Genomic DNA, 24,965 nt, shown 5'->3' with positions numbered 1-24,965 from the left:
GCATGCAGACAGACATGGTGTGTGGAGAGGGAGCTGAGAATTCTGTATCTTGATCCACAGGCAGCAGGAGATTGTATGGGTAGGAGACCTCAAAGCCTGCCTCCATACAAAGACACACCTACTCCAACAAGACCACACCTCCTAATAACGCCCTATGGCCAAGCATTCAAATTCGTGGATCTAGGGGAGCTATTCCTATCCAAACCACCCACTGGGTGTACATATGTACAAATGTACATATGAGCCCATGGGAGAGAGTTCATATTCAGAGCATGCATTAACTTTAGTGTGTATTTGTAGTCTGAAGAACACGATTCATTTCAAGGGACAGAGTGAGTTAACCACATCAGCATCAAAGACCCATTAGTGTCCCAGCTACCTACACTGGGCTCACTCGCTTTTCTGCTATCAGGCTTCTTTTGTTTAACAAAAAAAAATCATATACTCTTTGCTCTTCTCCACCTTTCCTCGTATGTATAAGCTATACTTCCAGTACTCTCATGACCCCTGATTCTTCATTGCTCCTATATATGTGTCTTTCCAGATTCTATTCTACCTTCCGATCGCTCAGTTCTATTCGTTACAGGGATCTTCCTGGGGAGAGCTTTGAAAATTGCATATGATTTGAAGAGAAAGGAGGAAAAAAGTTACAGCGTTCCTTGGAAAGAAAAGCAGATATGAACTTATTTCTGGGGCAGAAAGAAGCCTGACTCACCCTTTAGGGCATATTAGAGATGAAAAAGAAAAAAATAAGGCTGGTGAAGTAGAGTTCCAGTGATTACCCAAGTCCTGGGGAGAAGGACCCATTAAAGGTGTTGAGCAAAGTACTCACTGAGTTCTCCACTGTTCCAACAGCCAAGTTGGCTTTGTTGAACCCTTACTTGTCTTCTTCGGCCTACTAGCCAGCTAGCTCCTATCTTTAATCTCCCCTGATTGTTTTTATCATGGATATCTCGGGTAAACCTTGCTAAGCTAGAAGTTAGCAGTCAGGAGCAGGACTCACCGCTGTAGAGTACTATTTCCTGTGGTCCTCACGAGAAATTACATTAATAGCTCTCAGTACTCTCAGACTCAGTGCCCTTGTCTCATAATAAACATTTCCAACGTCTTCCTTTGCTTCCTGAGGATTACATTAATATGTAGTAATGCTGTGTCTGCTTAAAACTGTCGTAGGTTTGCTTGTGCCCCCCCACACACACAGTCAGAAACCTATGTGTTCAAGTGTTAACTGCTACTACCTCAGAATATTTCTGGAGATAGCCCCTTAAAGAGGAAATGTAGAGACAAGCATACAATGAAATGCTGTAGATCATACAGGGTAGAAGATCATCCACGAGCCGGGGACCAGGGCCTGGCACAGACCTTCCCTCAAGGTTTGCAGAGGAAGCAACCCCACTGACACCTTGGCCTTTTACAATCATAACAAAATAATTATTTGTCCACAGTGCTGGATATATTATACTTCATTACAGCAGATCCAGAGAACAAGTACATTAACTGTTTATGTAATTATGCTATTGTGATATAAAGATCAAATAAATATCATTTACACTAAAAATACACATTTTTGTATGACAGTTTCTAAATACAGCTATACCAAAAGCGGTAATACTTATCCTGCACGTAACACCTATAAGTCACAGTTGAGTGAGAGAATGACAGCAGCCTGGAATGGTGGGCAGCATTGGCAATGCAAACACAAAACCTTGAGCAGTATTACTTCTGGCATATGATTTTCCTGAAAGAGTGAATAACTCTTGGCAAAGTCCCCAACCAAACAAAGAGCCAGCTTCCCTCAATTTACAGAGTAGTTGCATTCCTAGAAAAATCAAAAGTATATTGTGCTTACTTGTAAACCAGGGCTGGGTTCTAAGCACAGATGATTGTAAATGGGCTTTTCACCTGAATGATGTCTTACAGAACATTTGGAGGTCACAGACAGTGCTCATCTGCCTGCAGTTCTGCGCAATGTGGAGCCCTCTTGCATTTGTTGTCCACCTTGCTCAGTTCACTAGGATACCTTGTTGCCATACTACCACAAACATCTTATTTCCAAAGTACTCCCTGATGGGGAAATGCCCGTTTTACTGAGAATCCCTGGGATTCAAGGAGAAAAAAGAATGTAGCCCATGAGCTTTGGGGGTGTGGCCAGCCACATTGTACTCCCTGTCAGAATGTCTGCCAGGAGAGCCTCAGAGTTGGGAGCACAAAGCAGGCAATGTTAAACCTATGACAGGTTATCCTGTTACTGTTTTTAGTGATACTGGGGGACTGAACCTAGAGCATTACATTGTGTTAGGCAAACACTCCTCCACCGACTTGTACCCCAGGCCCTTTAAAAGACACATTGCTCATTTATTTATTTACTCTGTGTGTGTGTGTGTGTGTGTGTTTGTCTGTGTATCTATTGGTAGGTGTGCATTTATAGAGGTCGTAGGATGACAATTTAGACTGAGTTCTCTTCTTCCACCTTTACAAGGGTCCTGGGCATTGAATTTGGGTAATTGGGTTCATACAGCAAGTGCTTTTACCTGCCGAGCCATCTTCCAACCATTTTCCTACTGTTTTTTTTTGAGAGAGTCTTGATAAATTGTTCAGGCAGGTCATGAGCTTTCGATCTTCTTACTTTTGCCCCCAGGGCAGTTCAGGCCAATTTAGCATTTCGTTTTCTTTAAAAAGTTTTCTTTGTTATGTATTACATTATTATTACTAATTATTATTGTTAGTAACTTTCATGTTGCCTATGACAAAACACCATGACTCAGGTGGCTTATGAAAGAAAGCATTTAATTGGGCGCATGGCTTTAAGAGGTAGAGCCCACAATGGCAAAGAAAAAGAATGGTGGCCAGAGCAGCTGAGAACTCACACTTTGATCTACAAGCATGAGGCAGAGAGCAATATCTGGGAATAGTGTTGGCTTTTGAAACTTTAGGCCAGTCCCTAGCCTCCAACAAGGCCACTCTTCCTAATCATTCCCAAGCAGTCACTAATTGGGGACCAAGTTTTCAAATGCCCAAGACTTATAGGGGCATTTCACTCGAGCTGATACCACCATCACCATTGTCATTGTCATCATCATCACCATCATCACCATTATTGTCATCATCATAATCAGTGGTGGTGTTTGGGATTGAACCAAGACCTTATAGGGGCTAGACAGTTGTTCTACTCCCAACTGTATCTATGTCCCTCTGTAATTTGAGACACATATCTCAGGCTAGCCTTGAAATCATGACACTTAGTGCTGGTAACACAAATTTATGCCACTATGTCCAGAGGGCATTTTCTAAGCTGCTGTGAAGGCATAGTCTTGACACTGCCACTGAATCCTATGTGTTAAAAGGCTTCTCTTTTGGCTTGAACTTTGGCTAGTCCCTGCTGGGTGGAACCTGGATGATGTGTTTTGTGTTTTACCTCTATCTGAGAATGTGGGGGCTAAGATGTTCCTGTGATGTTTGTGTTAATGGTGTTAATCCCAGAGAATCTACTCACTGAATCTACTGCGCTTTCTTCTGCTTCTGTACTAAATGACCAAATGTTCATTGTCAGATAGCTTCTGCCAGAAAGCTGTGTCATCTAAGATTGGGCTCTGGCAGTACACTCTCTTATTTCCATCCTGCCTGCCTCCAAGCTCTGTCCCCACAGTGCTCATTCTCCATCCTTTCCATGCTTATCAAGCACCACATGTCAGTTTGTGTAGTCTGACTTTCCCTCCTTCAAGGGAGCATGCCCATTGATTAAGTAGTATCATTTCATTATTTTTTCCTGGCTGTAGCCCCCTCCCTCATCTCCTCCCTCTATCCCTCCCTCTTCTCCCTCTATGCCCCTCCCCTAGTCCATTGATAGGGGAGAACCTCCTCCCCTACTATTTAACCCTAGCCTATCAGGTATCATCAGGACTGGCTGCATCCTCTTCCTCTGTGGCCTGGCAAGGCTGATTCCACTCCCCCACACACACACACACACCTCCCAGGGGGAACTGATCAGAGAGCCTGCCACTGAGTTCATGTCAGAGACAGCCCCTGATTCCCTTGCTAGGGAACCCACATGGAGACTGAGCTGCCTATGGTCTACATCTGAGCAGGAGGTCAAGGTCCTCTCTATGCATGGTCCTTGGTGTTTGCAGGGCACCCTGGGCCCACATTTTTTGGGGCTCTGTTGGTCTCTTTATGATGTTCCTGCCCCCCTCCAGGTCTTTCTAACCCACTCTTCTTCCATAAGAGTCTCAGCACTCTGCCCAAAGTTTGACTACGAGTCTCAGCATCTGCTTCAATGCCCCACTGGGTAGAGTCTTCCAGGGCCCCTTTGTAATAGGCACCTATCCTATTTCCTGTCTTCTCCTGTTTCCAATGTCTATACTGTTTGCCCTTCTGAATGAGGATTAATCATCTTCCCTAGGGTCCTCCTTATTGTTTAGGTTCTTTAAGACTATGGATTTTAGAATGCTTATCATATATTATATGGCTAATATCCACTTAAAAGTGAGTATATACTTTGTGTGTCTTTCTGGTTCTGGGTTACCTCACTAGGGATGATCTTTTCTAGTTCTACCCATATGCCTGCAAATTTCATTGACAAAGAAAACAAAACAATACAATGGAAAAATAGCATCTTTAACAAATGATGCTGGTCTAACTGGATGTCTACATGTAGAAAGTGCAAATAGATCTATATTTATCACCCTGCACAAAACTAAAATCTAAGTGTATTGAAGACCTCAACATAAAACTAGACACACTAAATTCATTAGAAGAAAAAGTGAGGAAGAGCCTTGAACTCATTGGCACAGGAGATAATTTCCTAAACAGAAAATCAGCAGCACAGGTTCTAAGATCAACAAGCAATGAACAGGACCTCATGAAAATGAAAATCTTCTGTAAAGCAAAGGACACTGTCGACAGAACAAAATGACAGTCCACAAACTGGGAAAAGATCTTCACCAACTTTATATCTGACTGAGGGCTAATATCCAGAACATATAAAGAACTCAAGAAGTTAAACACCAGCAAACCAAGTAATCCAATTAAAAAATGGAGTATAGAGCTAAACAGAGAATTCTCAATAGAAGAATGGCTTTCCCCTGAAAATGTCCTGTGTGAGGCAGAAACTTTTTTATTGCATCAATAGTTACCAATCCATTCACCAATGACATGTTCTGGGAGTCCTTATTAATTGACTTTGTTGTGAATATTATAGAGTGTATTTACACAAACTAAGATTGTTATAACGTCACCAGGCAATATAATTGCATGGGACTCTCCCTACCTCCTGTATATGTGGTCCAACATTGATTGAAATGGTGTGGTGTGGTGTGGTGTGCTATAGTGTGGTGTGTGTACTATAAATTAACTTGAAGGCTTTGGATGCAATTCAGTTGGTAGCGTGCTTGCTTAGCATTTGGGAAGCTCTGCATTCACAGAAGTGCATACCTGTAATCCCAACACTGGGGAGCTGAAGACAAGAGCATCAGAAGGTCAAAGTTATCCTAGACTACATAGTAAGTTCAAAGCCAACTAAAACCGGTCTCAAAACTAAAATAATTTGAAGGCACATTCACCAGAAAAGAACATTCACTCTTGAGTAACAGGAGTCCCATAAAACCCAAGAATAGGAAGGAAATGACATGGTGCAGGAAAGAACTCAAACAAAAATCACAAAGCCATCAACACTTTGTCAAACCCTTGTTTATTACTCCCCTCCCTTGTTCACCATCTTCTTTTGCCTTCCTGTACACATGATGGAATTTTAGTTCTATGAGACCAATCCTGGTCCTAACTAACTTGGGTCCAACCTCTGGCTGAGCCTGTGGCATGCTAGGAACCAGATTTAGTTCCCTTCCCTACGCAACAAAACAAACAAAAATACAACACAATGCGTTCTGGCCATAGATATTACATAATACCGGATGGTGGTGCCTGAGAAGGAAAACGGTGGAGAAGGCCTTGTGAGAAACACCCCTGCCCTGAAAAGCATAGCTACAGTGCAGGGAGGGAGCATTCAGGTGGAGCCCAATGGGTTCTGAGTTGAGATTCTGGAGCTGAGAATCCAGAAGAGCCATGGGTGATTTCAGAACACAGTTTCAGAGAGGATTTTGGGGTGACAGGAAAGAGCTTGTAGTCTAGCTTTGAAGACCACAAGAGTCTTCAGCTTAGTTCTGATCTGTGTATATCTGGGAGGAAGCTACGAGGCTGGGAAAAGAAATGCTGACAGATTTATTGTTTCTGATTTTAGGTTGAGATCTTTGATCCACTTGGACTTTAGTTTTTGCAGGGTGATAAATATGGATCTATTTGCATTTTTCTGCATATAGACATCCAGTTAGACTAGCACCATTTTTTGAAGATACTGTCTTTTTTCCATTGTATAATTTCAGCTTCTTTGTCAAAAATCAAGTATCTGAAGAATTTATTTCTGGGTCTTCTATTTGATTCCGTTGATCCACCATTCAGTTTCTATGCCAGTACCATGCAGTTTTTATTACTATTGCTCTGTAGTACCAGTTGAGATCAGAAATTAAGATACCTCCAGATGATCTGTGGGGAAGAGCCTTGAACTCATTGGCACAGGAGACAACTTCCTGAACAGAACACCAACGGACAGGCTCTAAGATCAACAATTAATAAATGAGACTTCATGAAACTGAAAAGTTTCTGTAAAGCAAAGGACACTGTCATCAGAACAAACTGACAGTCTACAGTCTACTGGGAAAGGATCATCACCAACCCTATATCTGACAGAGGGCTAATATCCAGAGTATATAAAGAACTCAAGAAGTTAAAAAGCAACAAATCAAGTAATCCAATTTAAAAATGGGGTACAGAGCCAAACAGAGAATTCTCTGCAGAGGAATATCAAATGGCAGAGAAACACTTAAAGACATACTCAACTTCCTTAGTCATCAGGGAAATGCAAATTAAAACAACCCAGAGATTTCACCTTACACTCATCAGAATGGTTAAGATAAAAAACAAAACAAAACAAAACAAAAAAACCTCAAGTGACAGCACATGCTGAAGAGGATATGGAAAAAGGGGAACCCTCCTCCATGCTGGTGGGAATGTAAACTTGTACAACCACTTTGGAAATCAATCTGGCACTTTCTCAGACAATTAGGAATAGTGCTACCTCAAGATCCAGCTATAACACTCGTGAGCATACATCCTAAAGATGCTCAACCATTAACAAGGACATTTACTCAACTATGTTCGTAGCAGCTTTACTCGTAATAGAATCTGGAAACAATCTAGATGTCTCTCAACAGAGGAATGGATACAGAAATTGTGGCACATTTACACAATGGAATACTACTCAGCAATTAAAAACAAGGAAATCATGAAATTTGCAGGCAAATGGTGGAAACTAGAAAAGATCATCCTGAGTGAGGTCTCCCAGAAGCAGAAAGACACACATGGTATATACTCACTTATAAGTGGATATTAGACATATAATATAGGATAAGCATGCTAAAATCTGTACACCTAAAGAAGTTAAGCAAAAAGGAGGACCCTGGGTAAGATGATCAATCCTAACTCAGAAAGGCAAATGGGACAAACATTTGAAGAGGGAGAAAACAAGTAACAGGACAGGAGCCTACCACAGAAGGCCTCTGAAAGACTCTACTCAGCAGGGTATCAAAGCAGATGCTGAAATTCATAGCCAAAGTTTGGGCAGAGTGCAGTGAATCTTATGAAAGAAGGGTGAGATAGAAAGACCTGGAAGGGACAGAAGCTCCACAAGGAGAGCAACAGAAACAAAAGATCTGGGCACAGGGGTCTTTTTCTGAGACCAAGGACCATGCATGGCTATAACCTAGAACCCCTGCACAGATGTAGCCCATGGCAGCTCAGTGTCCAAGTGGGTTCCCTAGTAATGGGAACAGGGACTGTGTCTGACATGAACTCAGTGGCTGGCTCTTTGATCGCCTTCCCCTGAAGGGAGAGCAGCCTTAGCAGGCCACAGAGGAAGACACTGCAGCCAGTCCTGATGAGACCTGATAAGCTAGGGTCAGAGGGAAGGGGAGAAGGACCTCCCCTATCAGTGGACTTGGGAAGGGGTATGGGAAGAGATAGGGAGGGAGGGTGGGTTTGGGATGGGAGGGTAGGGGTGGAGGGAGTAGGCTACAGCTGGATACAAAGTAAATAAACTGCAATTAATAAAAAAATTAATTAATTAAAAAAAGAAATACTGAAAGGAGTGGAGGGGAGCAATCCTTAGATTTAGTTTCTACAGATCCGGAGATAGTGGGGTTTGCCATCAGTGGTAAGCTTTGAAATTCACAGGGTATGGGGTAGACTATTCAGAAGGTACTGCTCTTAGAAGGGAAAAATTTAGTCCTCAGGTCCATGCTGGTCCTGCTTAACAAAGCTTAAAAACTGGGAAGAATCAAACTGACTCCAAATAACTGCATCCCATAGCAGAGATTAGGAATATTTATAAGAATACAGAAATATCCAGCACACCAGTTCATGACGTCTTTCTTCCAATGATGGCCCTGGCCGAAGGAAGGACAGACGCAGGAATTGAGAAGGAAGGATGCTCTGTCCTGGAAATTCTGTGAGCACTACCCTCAAAACAAGGCTATTGTCCTAGTACCCCTCAGTGTTGTTTGGCTTGTTACAGCATGCACACATCGCTACTGTTATTTCAGAAGACTGAAAAAAAAATCACTTAGGAAAATGAGAATCATGGGCAAAGTGGCTTCTGCGCTTCAGAAGTGATTGAAAGTCTTTCCCTCTCTGTCTCTCTCTCTAGAAGGTTCTCTCTTTTCTGCCATCTCTTGCCTTTCCTCCCTTTTCCAAGTAGGCTAGGTGAGCATGGGAATACTACTGTATATTTTTAAAACACCTGCAGTTAGCTTTTGTTTTGTTTTGTTTTGTTTTGTTTTGAAAGAATGTTGTTACTTGACTTCGAACACCCTGTGCTCTCTGTGAAGCTAGTTGAAAGCTTTTGTATTCAGCTTGCCCTCCTGCCTCGATCAGTGGTCAACGCGGATAAAGTCTCCGTGAGCCAGACTCTGTTTGCACCGGGCAAACAAAGATGACACTTTGGCTGCACCTGTGTGAACGACACCCATGTCCACCTCTGCTGTTCCTTCTGAAGGGAGTCTTCTGATGTGGTTACTACTACAGGCTGGGGATGAAGTGAATACAAGTGGAAGGGAGTCCGCGGCGAGCAAAGAAAACAGTCGGAGAGAGAGGGAGAAGAGGCAGAGGGCTGGGCCACGCAGAAAAAGGGACCACTCAGAGACGAGACCCAGCGGCGAGGGCAGAGCTCTCCAGCACCGCGTGGACAGCGGGAGGAGAGCCTAGGGGGGCACGGAGGCTGAGCGCCCAGCGCTTGGACCCTAGATTGCAGGAGGCGCTCGGAGTCGCCCAGGCTTGGGACGAGAGCACTTCGAGCGCTCGTTTCACGCACCTCGGGGTCCTGCGCAAGGCCACCCGCGATGAGCGAGAGCAGCCGCCTGTGCTCGGGCTATTACAGCCTCAACCGCAGCTTCGTGGAGTCCTTCCAGTGCCCGCGGCGTGGCGACGGGGCCGCGCTGCTCTACTGCTGTGGCTTCGCAGACCTCAAGTACTGCTGCAGCGAGCCGGGCAGCTACTTCCCCTACAAGCACAGCTACATGTGGAGCCTCAGGTGGGCAGGGCAGGCAAGGCAGGGCAGGGCAGGGCAGGGCAGGGCAGGGCAGGGCAGGGCAGGGCAGGGCAAGGCGGGATGGGCAGGGCAGGGCAGGGATGGGCAGGGCAGGGCAGGTCAGGTCAAGGCAACCTCCTTCTGGACCTGGGAAAGTGACCAGTGGAAGACACAAAGCTGGGATCAGGGAGGTTTCCCAGCTGTGTTCAGGTCCTTGTCGTTGTGCCAATGGGACCAGGTTTCTGAATGGTAACTCTGCAGGGGACCCAGCAGGCCAGTAGACACCCTGCGCATCCCAGCCCAACTCGGGGATCGCTGCTTGGAGCGATCGCGGGAGGCTCTACCGACAAGACTGAAGGTTTTAATTACTCTTTAGGCGTTTGTTCGTTTGGTACATTTGAATGCAAGGGAGGCTTCTTTGGAACCCAGGTTAAGGTATTAAGGACCAGAGGAGTTCTTAGTGTCACTGGGCAGCTGGAGTCTTTAAAGGGTGTGTGTGTGTGTGTGTGTGTGTGTGTGTGTGTGTGTTGGCTTGTGCAGGTGCGTGCGTACATTTGGGCTTTACAACTTGCTCTTCTCCGAGGTTCGGACACTGATGCTGCCCAACCAGACTGACGGGTCAAATGTGGAAGGAAGAGCTTGGGTTGCTCTGATTACACGAGAAGTGTGGCCCCTGTGAACCCCTTTCCCCTTCACCTGAACCGTTTGACCTTTGCCAGGCATCCGGAGGCCTTACTTTCAAAGAACAGTCTTTCTTGCTCTTTTCCCTACGGTGGGTTCCCCGCCCCCTCTTAATTCTATTAGTCTTTATGCAGGTGCTTTCTTGATAAAATATTTCTCCTTAAAGACTACAAAACTTTCAAAGTTCAAACTTGATTATTTTCTTTTGTCTACAGAATGCGTGAAATCCTAGAATTATAAGAAATAATTTCCACTCACACATCATAATCCAGAACTTGGCATACGTATCAGAACAACGGACTTCTTGAGGCAATAGAACAAGAACTATTTGTCTATATTGCAAACTTCAATATAGTCTCAAAAGGCATGGCTTCCTTCCAGGAAGTCAACTGACCAAGCTGTGCTTGAGTAGGACAAACTCGGCTTAAAATGATGCTAACTTATCTTCTGTAGATTATTTGGGGGAAGAAAGTGATGTGCTCCCCTGATATTTAGGTTTTTCCAGACAAGCTCAGCAATCCATCTGTGAATATTTGAAGGACTTTAGTAATGGCAGAAGCACCTCTAACAGAGACTGGCAATGCCTAAGTCAAACTCAATTGGAAACTATGCCCAAGATCTTCAGTTCTCTAAATAGTCCCACAGGGACAAGAAGAAGAGGCCATAAAACCTTCCTAAGGTTTGTATGAACAGAAAGGAGGAAGCAGCCTGCTGGGGTCTACCTTTGTCAGGACAAAATGGACAGTTAGCCCAGTGTCAGGGAAATAGAAAACAAACACTTTAACTAAAGGCAACTGTTGGCAACATTGAACCAGCGGTTCCTGGGAATTACTGAGCTCTGAAAACACCACAGGGAGGTCACTTTATTATAGCTTCATTTCTCTCCTATTCTTTGCTCTCCAAACCTAATTTAAAATTCTCCAACTGAGAAAAATATTTCAGAAGTCACTAGCTGTGGAATTGAGATTGCACAGCTGCTGGAGAAAGGTGGCCACAGCTATCTTGAGGAGAGAGAAGATGCTAAGTAGGAAATGCATTGAGTGGATGTGATAGCAACTTCAGACACTATCTTTTTTTATTTTGTTTTTTTTTTCACATTATCATTATTTTTTACAATTTATTTGCTTGTATCCTGGCTGTGGCGTCTTGCCTCATCTCCTCCCAGTCCCACCTTCCCTTCCTCTCCTCCTCCTATGCCCCTCCCCTAGTCCACTGATAGGAGAGGTCCTCCTCCCCTTCTATCTGACCCCAGCCTATCAGGTATCATCAGAACTGGCTGCATTGTCTTTCTCTGTGGCCTGGTAAAGCTGAACTCCCCCATGGATTGGTGATCAGAGAACCAGCCACTGAGTTCATACAAGAGAAAGCCCCTGCTCCCCTTACTAGGGAACCCACGTGGAGACTAAGTCTATGGGCTACATCAGCTTCAAACACTTTCTAACAGCTGGAGAAGCAACTGCTATGGGATGCTGGGAAGAAGGATGATATTCCCTTTCCAGAGTCTGTCCTCTTCTTTTCTTCCCTCCTCTTCTAAGCCCTTACATTGAAAGGATCTCCTTCAGTTACCTTTTCCAGGACTTAAGAAAATGAGGCTTATATTTGGCAGGGCCATTCATGGATGGATGGGTGCTGAATAAGTATTTGTTGAAATGACCAATTTAGGAGGCTCCTAGTTCTCTGTCTTTACATGGAGATCTGCAGCCACAAAACAATGATTCTGTAATATGGAACCATGGCACTGAAACAGAGTTAAACAGAGTTTTGGGGTTCCTACAAACTGTTGTCTTTTAAAATCTTGTGCATTAAACATTCATGATGTATATGCTGAGTTTCATTAGACTGACAAGTTTTAATTTACTAAATCATGTTTTACTTTGAAAGTTATTTTCAACAACTGGGTTTCTCATTTCAGGAATCTGTCCGGAAACCTCATCTATCTGCTAAATAATACTGAATGAACTACATTCTTCTGTGTCTGTGTCTAGGAAAGTGACGTTAACCCTCCCTGACACAGTCTGCAGAAAGCAAGGTGCACTTTTTTTTTTCCTCCCTAATCCTATTAGGGAAAGGACAACCGGCATGACAATGTCCAAATTCAAACTCTGTTTGGACCCTAACATAAATTTCCCCAGTCTTCACTATACACATGGCTGTTTGGGACAGGGTCAATGTTGGTAAACCAAGTACAAGAATTTAGAACGTCGACTGACTCCATCTTGTCTGTAGCTCAGGAGGTAATCTCTTGTGTGCAGGGGTGCTTTATCTCATCAGATCAAGGGAGACTGGAGTAAACAGTCTGTCGCCTTCAATACTGTTCTTTCTCTCAAAGTAGTGATGCTCCTAGCGTCCCTGATCAAATTCTCCCTTTCTTTCCTTTTGGTAAAAGTCAAGCTTGCCAGAGGCAGAATCCCTGAGAGAAAGCAGAAGTCTGAAGACAAGCCGGGAAGATAATGAAGATAGATCATTATCTTTCAGTGAGGCGCATTCCAAATTGCTACAGGCAGATCAATCATAAGTTAATTAGTATTTACTTTCATCTGTCGAATATTTTCCACAAACTAAACACATGTAGAGACTTAAAGTGTTCGCAACTGGCTGAAGTCTGCTCTTGAATAGCCTAACATCTAATTATGGGTGCTTACACATGACTCAAGAGACACACGTCTCTATACGGTTCAGTATGATGCTGCTGCTTCAAATTCCCTCTCTTGTTTAATAGTACTAGGTACACAAGTTTTTGAAAACTGCTACTTTAGTGTCTAGCCATATGTGTAACCACATAATGAATTGCTACAAATGTGGCACAGAGAAAATGACAACTGGGTATACATTTGATTTTTGGAAAAAGGGACATGGATTTGTTTCCTAGTGCTACAGACCATTGGCCTGTATGCCCTTTTAGACAGGAAAATCTCAGTGTTGAATGTGAATTTCTTATACATTCTGTAAACAGTTTCCTTTTAATTAAATTCTCTTCTCCTTTGCAATCTTTCATATATATGTGTGTATACATATATGAAGAGTCCAAGCTGCCGCGCTGCAGCAGCTGTGGTGCCATGACAGGCTTCATAAGATCCTGTAGGCCTGAGGTTCTGTTTCCTGGTAATGGTCCCACAGTTGCTTAGATCACGTTTCTATTTCTCAGAACACGAAAGTATAGTCCATGGAAATGAGATGCAATAACTCAATAACCTCCAGGAAAATCAGAAACAATGATCTAGTGACTGCCATGAAAAGTCCCCAAGTATTTTGACCAATCAAATTAAAGGTTAGTTAGAAGCCTTTGCTTAGCTAGTCAAAATGATATTGTTACCTGGGCACTTTCTGTTAGCACTCTTTGTTACCTGGCACACCTTGTTCCTTGGACACTCCATGAAGTCCCCTCCCAAGCCCCTAGATCAGCACCAAACAATAACTTTATGACAAGCTTGCTTCTGCTAAATATGAACCAATCATGTAACTGTTCCTTGCTCAAACCATAATAATAACCCAGCTTTGCAGCTACTTGAGGCTCCTTCCCTAATCCACTGCTTTGGATGATGGGGAGTCTGAGCTTAAGCCCACAATAAAGGCTCTTTGTTCTTGCATATGTGGTTGGTTTCCTGGTGGTCTTTGGGGTCTATGCGATCTAGGCATAACATACATATAAAAAAAGCTTTATATCTTTAATAAATGTTTCATTTATAGTGCTGATAAATGTTTTCTTTATAGCTCTGATAAATGTTTCCTGATTCTTCTAGAAGCAAGTATTTTCCTGTTTATCTTTTATTTGTGATACTAATCTTTTTAAGGTGTGATATTAAATTGAATAACTTGATTTATGGGATTGAGATGTTTATGAAGTTCCTAGAGAATCATGTGACCTTGACTTGTCCCAGAGATGTCATACTAATATTACCATACAAAATTTAAAAATACTTAAATATGATATACAAGAATTCAAGGTAAAAAGGTCAGTCATTTACTGCTTATGGTAAAACAGGATTTGGTTGTGAGTGAATGAGAATAAGAATGAGCACTGAAGTCTTTGGTCCAGCTTGAGAGCACAGCAATTTGGGTGACATGACTTTTTTCTGTTTTCTCAGCATTGGTGCTCTGATTGGATTGGGAATCGCTGCCCTTGTTCTACTTGCCTTTGTCATCAGCGTCTGTGTCCTTTGCTATTTATTTCTTTACACAAAGCCTCAAAGATTAGACAATGGCCTTAAACTTCAGCACCTAGAGGCGTCTTCTATTCTAGAAGGTAACCTGAATCTATTATTTGTAATCAATTACTTATACCATATCCACAAGAATTACTCTTAGCTGGGTGACAGAGAACACTGTTAAAAATGAATGATCTTTAAAGATTCCATTTACGGTATATCCTTGCAGGAGTTGGTGTTGAATCAGCTTTAAGTGATGAGATGCTTTAGGGAAATTGTGTTCAAGGAAAACCGGCAGACTAGAAACGTCCTCATGGAAAGCAAATCAGTGGACCAGTAAATTCACTTTGATATATTTAATTCCCACTTAGCTATCAATGCTTAATCCTCTTGAAAAACTTACATTTTGGTTTTCTTGTGGAGCCAAGAAAGCCAAATACACAAGATGAAAAAATGCCAACAGGACTTGGTTTTGTACTCCAGACTGGTCAGTCAGTGGTCAGAATGGCACTTGGTGTGAGGAAGCAAGGGGAATCTAGAGGAATTCGGAAGTGCAGGAAGGAAAAAAAACCCTGGAAAACAAATAGAATATTCTCTGCTGTTGAATAGCCTGTAAACTAATTAATTCTGCTGGTATATGTGTATGTGCACCATGTAACCATAAAGCAGAAACAAATGTTGTGCATAATTTATGGACTCCGTGTCTCCTTACAGTCTCGTGTACAGAGTAGTATGTAGATGTCAGCTATTATAAAACTCTCACAGTTTTGTCAAAACTGGTTTCTATTAGTTAGAAACCTTTGCTTAGATAGTCAAAATGATATTGTTACCTGGGCACTTTCTGTTAGCACTCTTTGTTACCTGGCATACCTTGTTCCTTGGACACTCCATGAAGCCTCCCCACCCCCCAGCCCCCTAGATCAGCACCAAACAATCACTTTATGACAAGATTGCTTCTGCCAAATGTGAACCAATCATGTAACTGTAAGTCTCGTTCCTTGCTCAAACCATAATAAAAACCCAGCTCTGCAGCTGCTTGAGGTTCCCTCCCTAACCCACTGCTTTGGATGGTGGGGAGTCCGAGCATAAGCCCATGATAAAGGAAACACTAATTATAAATTTTGACATGTTTGTATTCAGAACATACATTAAAGAATATGTAGGTAGCGATATATAAATCTAGGCTCTGTGTTGCCGTAGTCAGAACGGCTTACAGTTGTTTACTGCCTCCACTTAAAAAAGAAAAGGAAAATCTTTTCCAAGTTAGGAAGGAATTCTCTGCTCAGGACTCTGCCATGCTTATGAAGTACCTGCCCTGTGACCTTACCAAAGATGTCACCATCACCACGTGCCTGCCTCCTCCAGGGAAAAGGAGAAGGATTTCCCCAGCCCCCTCCTCCTCGTGTCTTCTAGTCACAGTGCAGCCCAACCAATCCCCCTGGAGGTCTCTTCCCAAAGGGGGGGGGGCAAATTGACAGGCTCAGAGCTGAAATTAATCCAAGTGACTTTGACCTAGTTTCTCCATGAACACAACCGTGTGGTTGATTGGTGGTTATCACAGAATCAGGCTGTAACACTAATTATTGTCTCATGTGTTTAGGTGATTTAAAACCATGGCTTGTTTTCTATGCCCAGGAATCATGTAGGGACAATGTTTAAAACACAGCTCCCAACCCCAGCTTTCCGAGCAAGCACTCTTCCAGCTCTCCCCCTCCCTCTGCCCCCACCTGTCTTCCACGGAGCAGTCCTAGCGAGCCTGTTAGATTCTCAGTCCCCTTCAAACTCCAATACTCCCTCAGTCCTCTCAGCAGACACAACTCATCCCTGTGACCTGTTGTGGTCTTTCTTTTTCTAATCTCCTTTTGCCAAGTCACATGGGGCCCTTTGCCATTCCTGGAGATTCTCACCCAGAGTCAGGGCGCATGCTGCCACCATTTCCTGAGAGCTGTGTGACATACAGTTTCTTTAATTCTTTCCCAAGAGGTTCTTTTCCCGGGAGTCCCTTCTTACTTACATTCTTAAGCCTCCTTTTGCTCTTCCGAGTCGGTTTCCCCCAAGCGCATACCACTAACATACTATACATTTGACTTGATTCTTATTTATTTCACTTACCTATTTGTTATCTATAAATTTTCTACATGCTAACTAGAAATGTAGTTCCAGCAAAATAAGAATTTTTGTCATGTTTGTTCACTGTGATATCCCCAATGCTTATAATATTGAGACATTTCTTGAACGAACCGACTTGACTAGTCCTTTATCTTTACTAATCTCAGGAATGTATTTCGTGAAACACTGACCAAGTATAATCATGGCTGTGGTCATCCAACATGTATTGAATGCACCTTCTATGTAATGCCCTGCTATAAATAAAAATGGCTATTTTTTCTTGTTTAGCTCAAGAAATATTGCAAAATTCTATTTCATGTTATCTCCGTGACCCCAAAGCAGAATTACTGGTATGTCAATTCAAATTTGGCATGCTTTGCTATTTGGTAGATGAAGCCTGCTATGCACTTCTTATAAAGTTAAATGAGACTGCGTTCTTGCAATGAAATATCCCCACTTTGTTCTTTATAAAACATATGTACAAAGATAGAAAGTTAATTTAATAGACCTTTCCTGAGTCTGGCTATTAGAAAGCAGAATACAAAATGTAAAGTAACCAGTGCCTTCCCTTGCTTTCAAAGAGGTGACTTTGGTCCTATGGATTGTTTTGTTTGTTTTCTGTTTTTGTTTTATATCATAGTGTAGAACACAGAACAAAATTCCCTATTTTCATATGACGTTGGAATTGAAAAACAGGTTCGTCTTGAACCCTTTAAGTGATAATTAAACATTGACACTTTATGAAATATAAGTGTTCCTTTCCAGTGTTTCCACAACCTAGCAAGAGATGCCATTGTTCAAGTTGTGGGGAAGACAAGATAAGAGTATTATGGCATTCAAGGAAAGTGTTAAAGGTTGGACTCACAAGGAAATACTTGCATAATTAATTAGGCATGTAAATAGTACATCTGAGGAAAGTTGATTTCACTTGTTAGAACCCCTTTATTTCAACATTATCTCTTCTTAAAAATGCATCTCACAAGATGCAGGCAGATTGCTGTGAGTTCAAGGTGAGCCTGGTCTACAAAGTGAGTCCAGGACAGCCAAGGCTACACATAGAAACCATACCTCAAAAACAAAAACAAAAACATACATCTCACATTATTTTAATTTCTTAAAATTATCTCTTTTATTTCCCGAGATTATAATAAAAATATATAATTTCCCCCTTCCTTTCCTGCCTCAAAACAACCCTTCCACATGTTTCTCCTTGCTTCCTTTCAAAATGTCCTCTTTTTTCTTTAATTGTTGTTACACTCACACACACGCACACACACGCACACACACACACACACACACACACACACACTTCTAAATACATAAATGCAACCTGCTCAATCTTAACATGTAACAGTATAATGTTACATGTAGTATGTTTTCGGGGCTGACCATTTGGCATTATAAAACCAATTGATGTGCTGTTCCCTGGGGAGGACTACTTAGATTAATTTTCATAATAGAGACTGTTCATTACAAGCAATTTGAATGGCTTAAAAAGGAGCTTATTCTTGCACATATTACAATGGATATGCGGTCCTGAATCTTTTCTTTTCCTATAAATGATAACAGTGCAGGTTTAAAATAGGCTAATAATCATAGATTACACTGCCAGGATTTTTCCTCAGCCTATTTTTATTCCATTGTATTTCGGTTTTAAATGTATACAGCTTAAGGCTTTACTGTCTTTGCACTGATCTTGAAAAGGCAGGTAAGTCTCTCCTGGCCATGGCTGCAGACATTAATGGCATAACCTTTGCTGCCCACACTATACAAAGCACTTTCTCACTGAGCAATTGGTGGGATTTTAGATTGTGTCTTGTAACTGTTCTCTTCTTTTAAAACTTCTCTGTTTGGGGTTATGCACATTTCGAATGCCAATAGTAAGAAGAATACTGTGACTTGTATTGTTTTGCCCCAGACACTAAGTTCCCAAGCAAAAGATGGCTGTGTGCAGACATTCCTAAGGGTGAGGCCTCATTCAAGGCTGTGGGAAGAGTAGCCATGGCTAAACGTGGAGTGGTCAGAGAGATGACACCATTGATGTCCATTTCTCAAGTGTTTCCATAGCGGAGTTCTTACAGACATGTCAGAAATGAATTTCTTAGCATTCTCAGGGCTAGAGAGGGAAAGGTCTGCAGTAAGCCTTGGGAACTTCAGCATTTAATTGTTTCTCATTTTGCTTTTAAAATTTATGGGGATTTTCAACTGACTGCATAGTGCAATGCTTGCTCCACTCTAATAATGACATCTGTGACCCATATCTAAGGAAACTTGCTGCTTCAGGAAGATAAAGCCATACAGCCTGAGGCTTTGAGCGGGTCCTGTGGAAGTGATGGGGAATGATCAATGACAGGGATTCTGGGAAGTGGTGTTTCTGATAAAAATTAGAAAGGCAGTGCTAGGAGAGCCACTGGGAAGAGCCAATATAGTTGTATAGAAATAATAAAAAGCCTCAAGCTGGCATTTGGTGGCTGCCTTGGAAAGATAGAAACTTTAAAAAGGGTAGGTAAATTAGCAGTAAGACTCCGTTATATAGGTATATAGAATACGGAGAGTAAGTTGGGAAAAAAAAATCATATAAACATTTATTGTGCTCATGAGCAAAATGATCCTTAGACTGACTTGAAATGGTCTTGTGTTTCTTCTGAGAAGATGCTCTTGCTTCCTCAGAAAGGAAAGTTTGTTTCTGCTCATGTTCTTTGTAATCATGTTCTTATATATGCATGTGTGTGTGTGTGTGTGTGTGTGTGTGTGTGTGTGTTTAGAGCTTTACTAACTCTCCAGAAGCAAAGTAGGAAATCTGCCTTTTTAATTTTCCAAATGAGTCAGTTGTCCAAATATCTGTCAAGTCAATGTCTTTCTATCGTCAACCTAAATGGTCACTTGCCAAAAACTGCTATAAGTACTGAGGTCTTTTCTTAGACTGTGCTCTGTTAAATTGTTTATTGTGATTATTAAGTTATGATAGACTTTAAAATCACTGTGGTTCACTATTTTAACGTCAAGGATTCATCTCCTTCCTTCCATTAAGCTTCTCTTAAGAACGTCTTCGCTTTTTTTTTATATGTAATGCTTATGCTCCCCAATGAACTTTTGAATCACACTCTAAAATTTTGAACTAGCCAAGTGGTATTTTCATGGTTTTATAGGAAGTTTATAGATAAACCTGGGAGCCACTTTACTAGACACTTAATGCTCCGGAGAAAATGCTGGAAAGTCGTTAAATTGGACTGCTGACTCTACTAAGTAATATTTTATTTCACAAAAGTATTTAAAGAATTCATTGTGATATTGGTAGAAAATAGAATAATTTGGATTGACTATCATAAGAAACCACTCAAGGAGTCTCCTGGAAAGAGACTCAGTTGGCAAACTTCCTTGATCAGGTTGGGCTCAAGCTATGTGAGAAACCATATGCCAAACATGGCATAACAAATTACAGTTGACTAGGTTAAACCCTCATATTTAATGTAGGAGGGCCAAGCCCACTGTGGGTGGCACCATCCCTACGCAGGTGAGCTTGGGTTGTATAAGAGAGCTGAGCATGAGCCAGTTATCTTCTTTGAGTTCCTACACTGACTTCCCTCAATGATGGAACCATAACCTGTAAATGTGAACCAAAAAAATCCTCTTGTTCTCAAGTTGCTTTTGGTCGGGGCATAGCAACAGAAAACAATGTAGGACAGCAGGCATAGGCACTTGATGCTGGGCCTGAGGACTTGAGTTGGATCCCGGAATCCACACTGTAGAAAGAAGAACAATTCCCACACGTTTCTCCCTGATTTCCACATGCATATCTATGAGACACACACGAATACACACACACAAGTGTAAATTTTAAAAATATTTAAGCCTCTCATGGGTCTTAAAAAAGGATCTTTCTAAATTTTAAACAGCAATCAGAGAATTCCCAAGACTGTTTTCCTTAGAATGTAGACAACCAAATTACTCAACAGTCAGTACTATAGAGCATTTATGAGTGCTAACTGTGCCCCTTAGAGTACAGGGTCAAGCATCCAAAGCTGATGCTGGAATCAGGAAGCAAAACACAAATCAACCTTTCATTGTGAAATATTTGCAAATATCTACTTAAAGATTTAGTAAATATTAGCCAGGCATAACGTAATCCCAGTATTTTAGAAACTGAGGCAAGAGGATTATGAGTTCCAAGCCCAGGCCAGCCAGGGCCATAGTGAAGATGTTTCAAAAAAAATCAAACACCACCACACAACAATAACAAAATGAGCCAGGCAGTGATGGTACTCGCTTTTAATTCTAGCACTTGGGAGGCCTCTGAGTTTGAGGCCAGCCTGATCTACAAAGTGAGTTCCAGGATAGCCAGGGCTATACAGAGAAACACTGTCTTGAAAAACAAAACAAACAAATAAAAAAACACCAAAACAAAAACAAAAACAAAAAAAACACCACCAACAACAAAATGACTTTGGGTGTAGATTTAAAATTGTCTCCCAAAGCTATCGGGTTAGACCAGCCTCTGGAAGCTGGTTAGGGCTCCAGGGCGGCAGCCCAGAAGCTAGGTTAAACAGGATGGGTAATGGCAGGAAAGCTCCATCACAGTTCTACCAAGTAGGTGGCCAGGAGACAAGGACTTTCAGGGCTCTCCAATATTCTTTTCCTGTTTTGAAATGGCTGTCAAGACCCAAGTTCACAATTACATGATGAGTTGGTCCCTGCCCTGAGGACCAGCTCTGAGGTAAACACAAGTTTAACTGTTATCAGAACAAGTATGTTGGCGTAGCTGCAATAAGATCAGGCAGAATGATTTTGTTGGATGAACTGGATTTAAGTTTTCTGAAGGGCAAAGCCTTAAGTGCCAGCCTATGGTGTACAGGATTAAAGGAAGGCTAAGGTGTACAATAGCCAGACTAAAATGAAATATGGATGGAAACATGAAAGCTCAGCACAAAGAACTGAAGGGAAGAACTGTGATGGTGGGTCTTGGCAATTTGTGCTCAACTGAAGAATAGGAATTAAATAAGAAAAACTCTCCAAGTGTAACAAATCCTTGGCACTTAAATGGCATTACAGGTTTCTTACTTAAATTCAAATCCGTGTTGTAACCTTGCAATAGAAGGCTTTATTCCTACTTGGCTGGGTAAGAAAATAGTTTCTATGAAAGGTTGCTGAGGTGGGCCCTACTCATAAAAACCCCAAGGGGACTCTGTCCACACTGGGCTTTACTTGCTGTTTTCTGTGCCTCCAATTACTTTAAACTGCTGGAGGGAAACCCACTGAATGTCTTTGGGATTTTTACTGGAGTAAATTCTGGAGTGTTTACAACCAATCTTTTCTTATTCGAATAGGAAATTGCTTTGTTAGGGGTAATGGCTTTGGTTTTAGAAGCCAACCTAGGAAATTGTTTTGATAAGCTAACATGTTTAGAAGGATCTGGAAGCCAAGTAAATAATGAGTCAGGGCTGGGAAAACAAGGGCTTTTACAAGTGCGAAGGAGGGATGCAGAATTTTTAACAGTGGAATGTATTTCGATAGCTTGTACAACTCAGAAAGTGGTAGGCAGTTTCAGTGATTTCCTCTAGCTTTTGCTGCAGATATACATAATGGAAACCAAAGCTGCCGGAACAGAGACAACTCAGAGCATCCAAATGACTAGGTTAGAAAATAACACCCTGAGATTCCCTCCCCCCCCCTTTTTTTTTATTAAAAAACAAAACAAAACAAAAACCCACAAAATCTGTACATGATGAAGTAGGGAGAAGGCCTTGAAAACTTAATTTAAATATTACAAATTGAAGAGTGTGAGCATTGATGAGGAAATACGTAGCAGTCAATAAACCAGCATTTGGTTTGACGTTTTCAGAGCCCTCCCCCCCACACTGAAATGTTTGCATTTGAAATAGATCCTTGTATAAGGTACAAGCACAGTATCAAGCCACAGAACGACACCCACTTCTTCCTTTGTCAGCTCAAGTGCTGGGGAGTGAAGGCCACTTCCCCAGCCCTGGTTTATTATGGATTTATATGCAGTGGGTATGAATTGGACTGTGGAATGAATGTGCTCTTTTTAAAAACTCACAACCAAATTGCTCATGATGGCAAAGCCTTCAGATTCTTGAAATTATCATGATTAGCTTTAATGCAGTGTATTCTATTTATATGTAGGATAGGGACAGTGACACTTTCATTCAGTGACCGTGAAATTGTTACCTCCTTTTGAAATGTGTGCTTTCTCACAGGGCGCAAAGAGAGAATACAGAAACAGAGTTTGCAGCTCTGTGAATATCTCCTTTCACTTTCACAATGAATGGCTCAAAATCGTGCTGAACGAACTTGGTTCTCACTCATCTATAGAGTATTTTCAGGACCCCCTATTTGCAATACGATCATAACAACTTCAAGCACAAACTCTGAAAGGACGAATCTCATGTCATAAGTTTGACTAATCGTTTCATTTGGTGTTGTGTATTTGCAGGTAACTTAAATAGGAAAAGCAAAGGCCTCATTTCCAATGCAGCATCAAATTCGACAAATGAGACATTCTATGAAGCTGATGATGTCACTCAAGAAAAAACAATGGATACAACACAAATCAATGTTTCCTATTAGCTAAAATCCTTGTTTTAAAAGCTTATTGGAGAAAAGGAGCATTAAGAATAAAGAATGCAAAAAAATAACCTCAAAAATAAAAACAAAGAATATATATATATTTTTTTGTTGTCGTTGTTTTGTTTTTTTGTTGTTGATTTTTGTTTTTTCAAGACAGAGTCTATCTACAAAGCATTGAGCATCCTGGAACTCCCTATGTAGACTAGGCTGGCCGACTCACAGAGATCCTCCTGCCTCTGCCTCCCGAGTGTCAGGATCAAAGGCGTGCGCCACCACACCCATCAAGGATGCATTTTAAATCGGCTTCTCACATCACTTTTCCAAAATTTTCTGATGACAAAGCAAGACCAGCTGCAGTCTTAATTCATTTATTAAATGCTCATCAAGGTTTTTATAACTGTTCACGTGCATAACTTTACCTTGTCAAGTTTCTGCATGACACAAAACTATGCTATTTCCTCAAAATAAAGAGTTCAGCGAAGACAGAGGTGAACCGACCTCAGCAAAACACAATAAGTAGGTTTGTTTCATTACCAACATTTAAAAATTATTTAATGTATGATATTACTGATAGATAATATGGGTAAGTAAATTGGCGGGGGGGGGGGGGACTTGTCTCATAAACCAAAGGCTCTCAAGTCTCTAAGAAATCAATGTTTTTGAGGGATTTGTGTGTGTGTGTGTGTGTGTGTGTGTGTGTAACAAGAACATATTACCTTCACAAAAGATAATATTCAATGGCAAATGTATCACCACATAAATCTGTACAATGGTTATGGAATGAAAGTTTTGGTTTCTTTAAAAACTCAGTTATGTTATGTAAATATGTTTTTGTTTTAATGCCAAGTGTGGGACTTTAGTTTGGGCTTTAGTGTGTTCACAGCTGATAATTGCTTCCTGTGGGGCATGGTCTTTGCCAGCTGGTAATGGACTGCCTCGGGCTACATGGAGAGGGTCATGGTCCAGGACTATGACTGACATAAATAGGAGAGCCTGGAAAGAGAAAGTGTGGCATATGGAGAGGCCAAGAGATGCTTTGGGGCACCGGGGCTTGGAGGAGAGAGATGGAGGAGACTGCTTGCTACGTTTGCTGTTGACAGGATTGGTATAGCCTCAAAAGAACACATCAACCTTAGACAGCCAGAAGAAGTGAAGAGGTCTGCGACTCCTTTCCCCTCTAACCTTCTCTCTCCTGGCTAGGTTTGGGGGGCTGAAAGGGAGAGGCTTTAAGGAACCCCAGACTAAAAAAGAGCGTTAAAACAAGCACTACATGGGTACTTCCTGTACTTCAAGTATTCAAGACAGATCCCCCGTTGGTACATTTCCTGAAGAATGTCTGTAACCAAAGTTGTAACAAGGCGTTTGAAGACCAGCAGTAGGCTCAAGCAGCACTTTGACATGCTCCATGCTGAAGTAGCTCACCTCTGGCTTACACCGTGGGGCTCCCCTTCCATGGATCCACTAGTGTGTCCCTCGGTAGCTTACGAGCAGCAGGTGCTTCATAAGCTGACACAAAATACTAAAGGCAAAAAGGCTTATTAAACTGTGGCTGATTTATTTAGATTTCATAAATACTCAATGTACTTCTGTCTCATGCTACCACATAACACAGAGGTTCTCAACTTCTGGGTCGCAATCCCTTTGAGGGTCAAAGGACTCTTTCACAGGGGTCACCCAGGACCATCCATCAAAACCACAGATATTTACAGTACGACTCATTACAGCAGCAAAATTATAGCTATGAAGTAACAACAAAAATAATTTTATGGTTGGGGTAACCACAACATGAAGAGCTGTATTGAAGGGTCACAGCA

General features: G+C 41.8%; 1 protein-coding gene across 2 annotated transcripts; it reads left to right on the top strand.

Annotated features, from left to right (window-relative positions):
* The first annotated feature begins 9,172 nt into the window (after window positions 1-9,172).
* On the top strand, window positions 9,173-23,219 carry Shisal2b (shisa like 2B). 2 transcript variants are annotated; one of them, XM_021658252.2, is made up of 3 exons: window positions 9,173-9,634; window positions 14,398-14,555; window positions 23,018-23,219. In XM_021658252.2, the coding sequence occupies exons 1-3, from the start codon at window positions 9,444-9,446 to the stop codon at window positions 23,149-23,151; spliced, it is 483 nt and encodes a 160-aa protein (XP_021513927.1). In that variant the 5' UTR covers window positions 9,173-9,443; the 3' UTR covers window positions 23,152-23,219. The 2 variants fall into 2 exon arrangements, with proteins under 2 accessions (XP_021513927.1, XP_060240578.1); XM_060384595.1 differs by having other exon boundaries at window positions 14,398-14,560; window positions 23,023-23,219.
* The last annotated feature ends 1,746 nt before the right edge of the window (window positions 23,220-24,965 follow it).

Source organism: Meriones unguiculatus, chromosome 6, assembly GCF_030254825.1.
Source record: "Meriones unguiculatus strain TT.TT164.6M chromosome 6, Bangor_MerUng_6.1, whole genome shotgun sequence".
Lineage (NCBI taxonomy): Eukaryota > Metazoa > Chordata > Mammalia > Rodentia > Muridae > Meriones > Meriones unguiculatus.
Note: the sequence above shows the minus strand (reverse complement) of the source record. Positions and strands in the feature narration are given on the sequence as shown.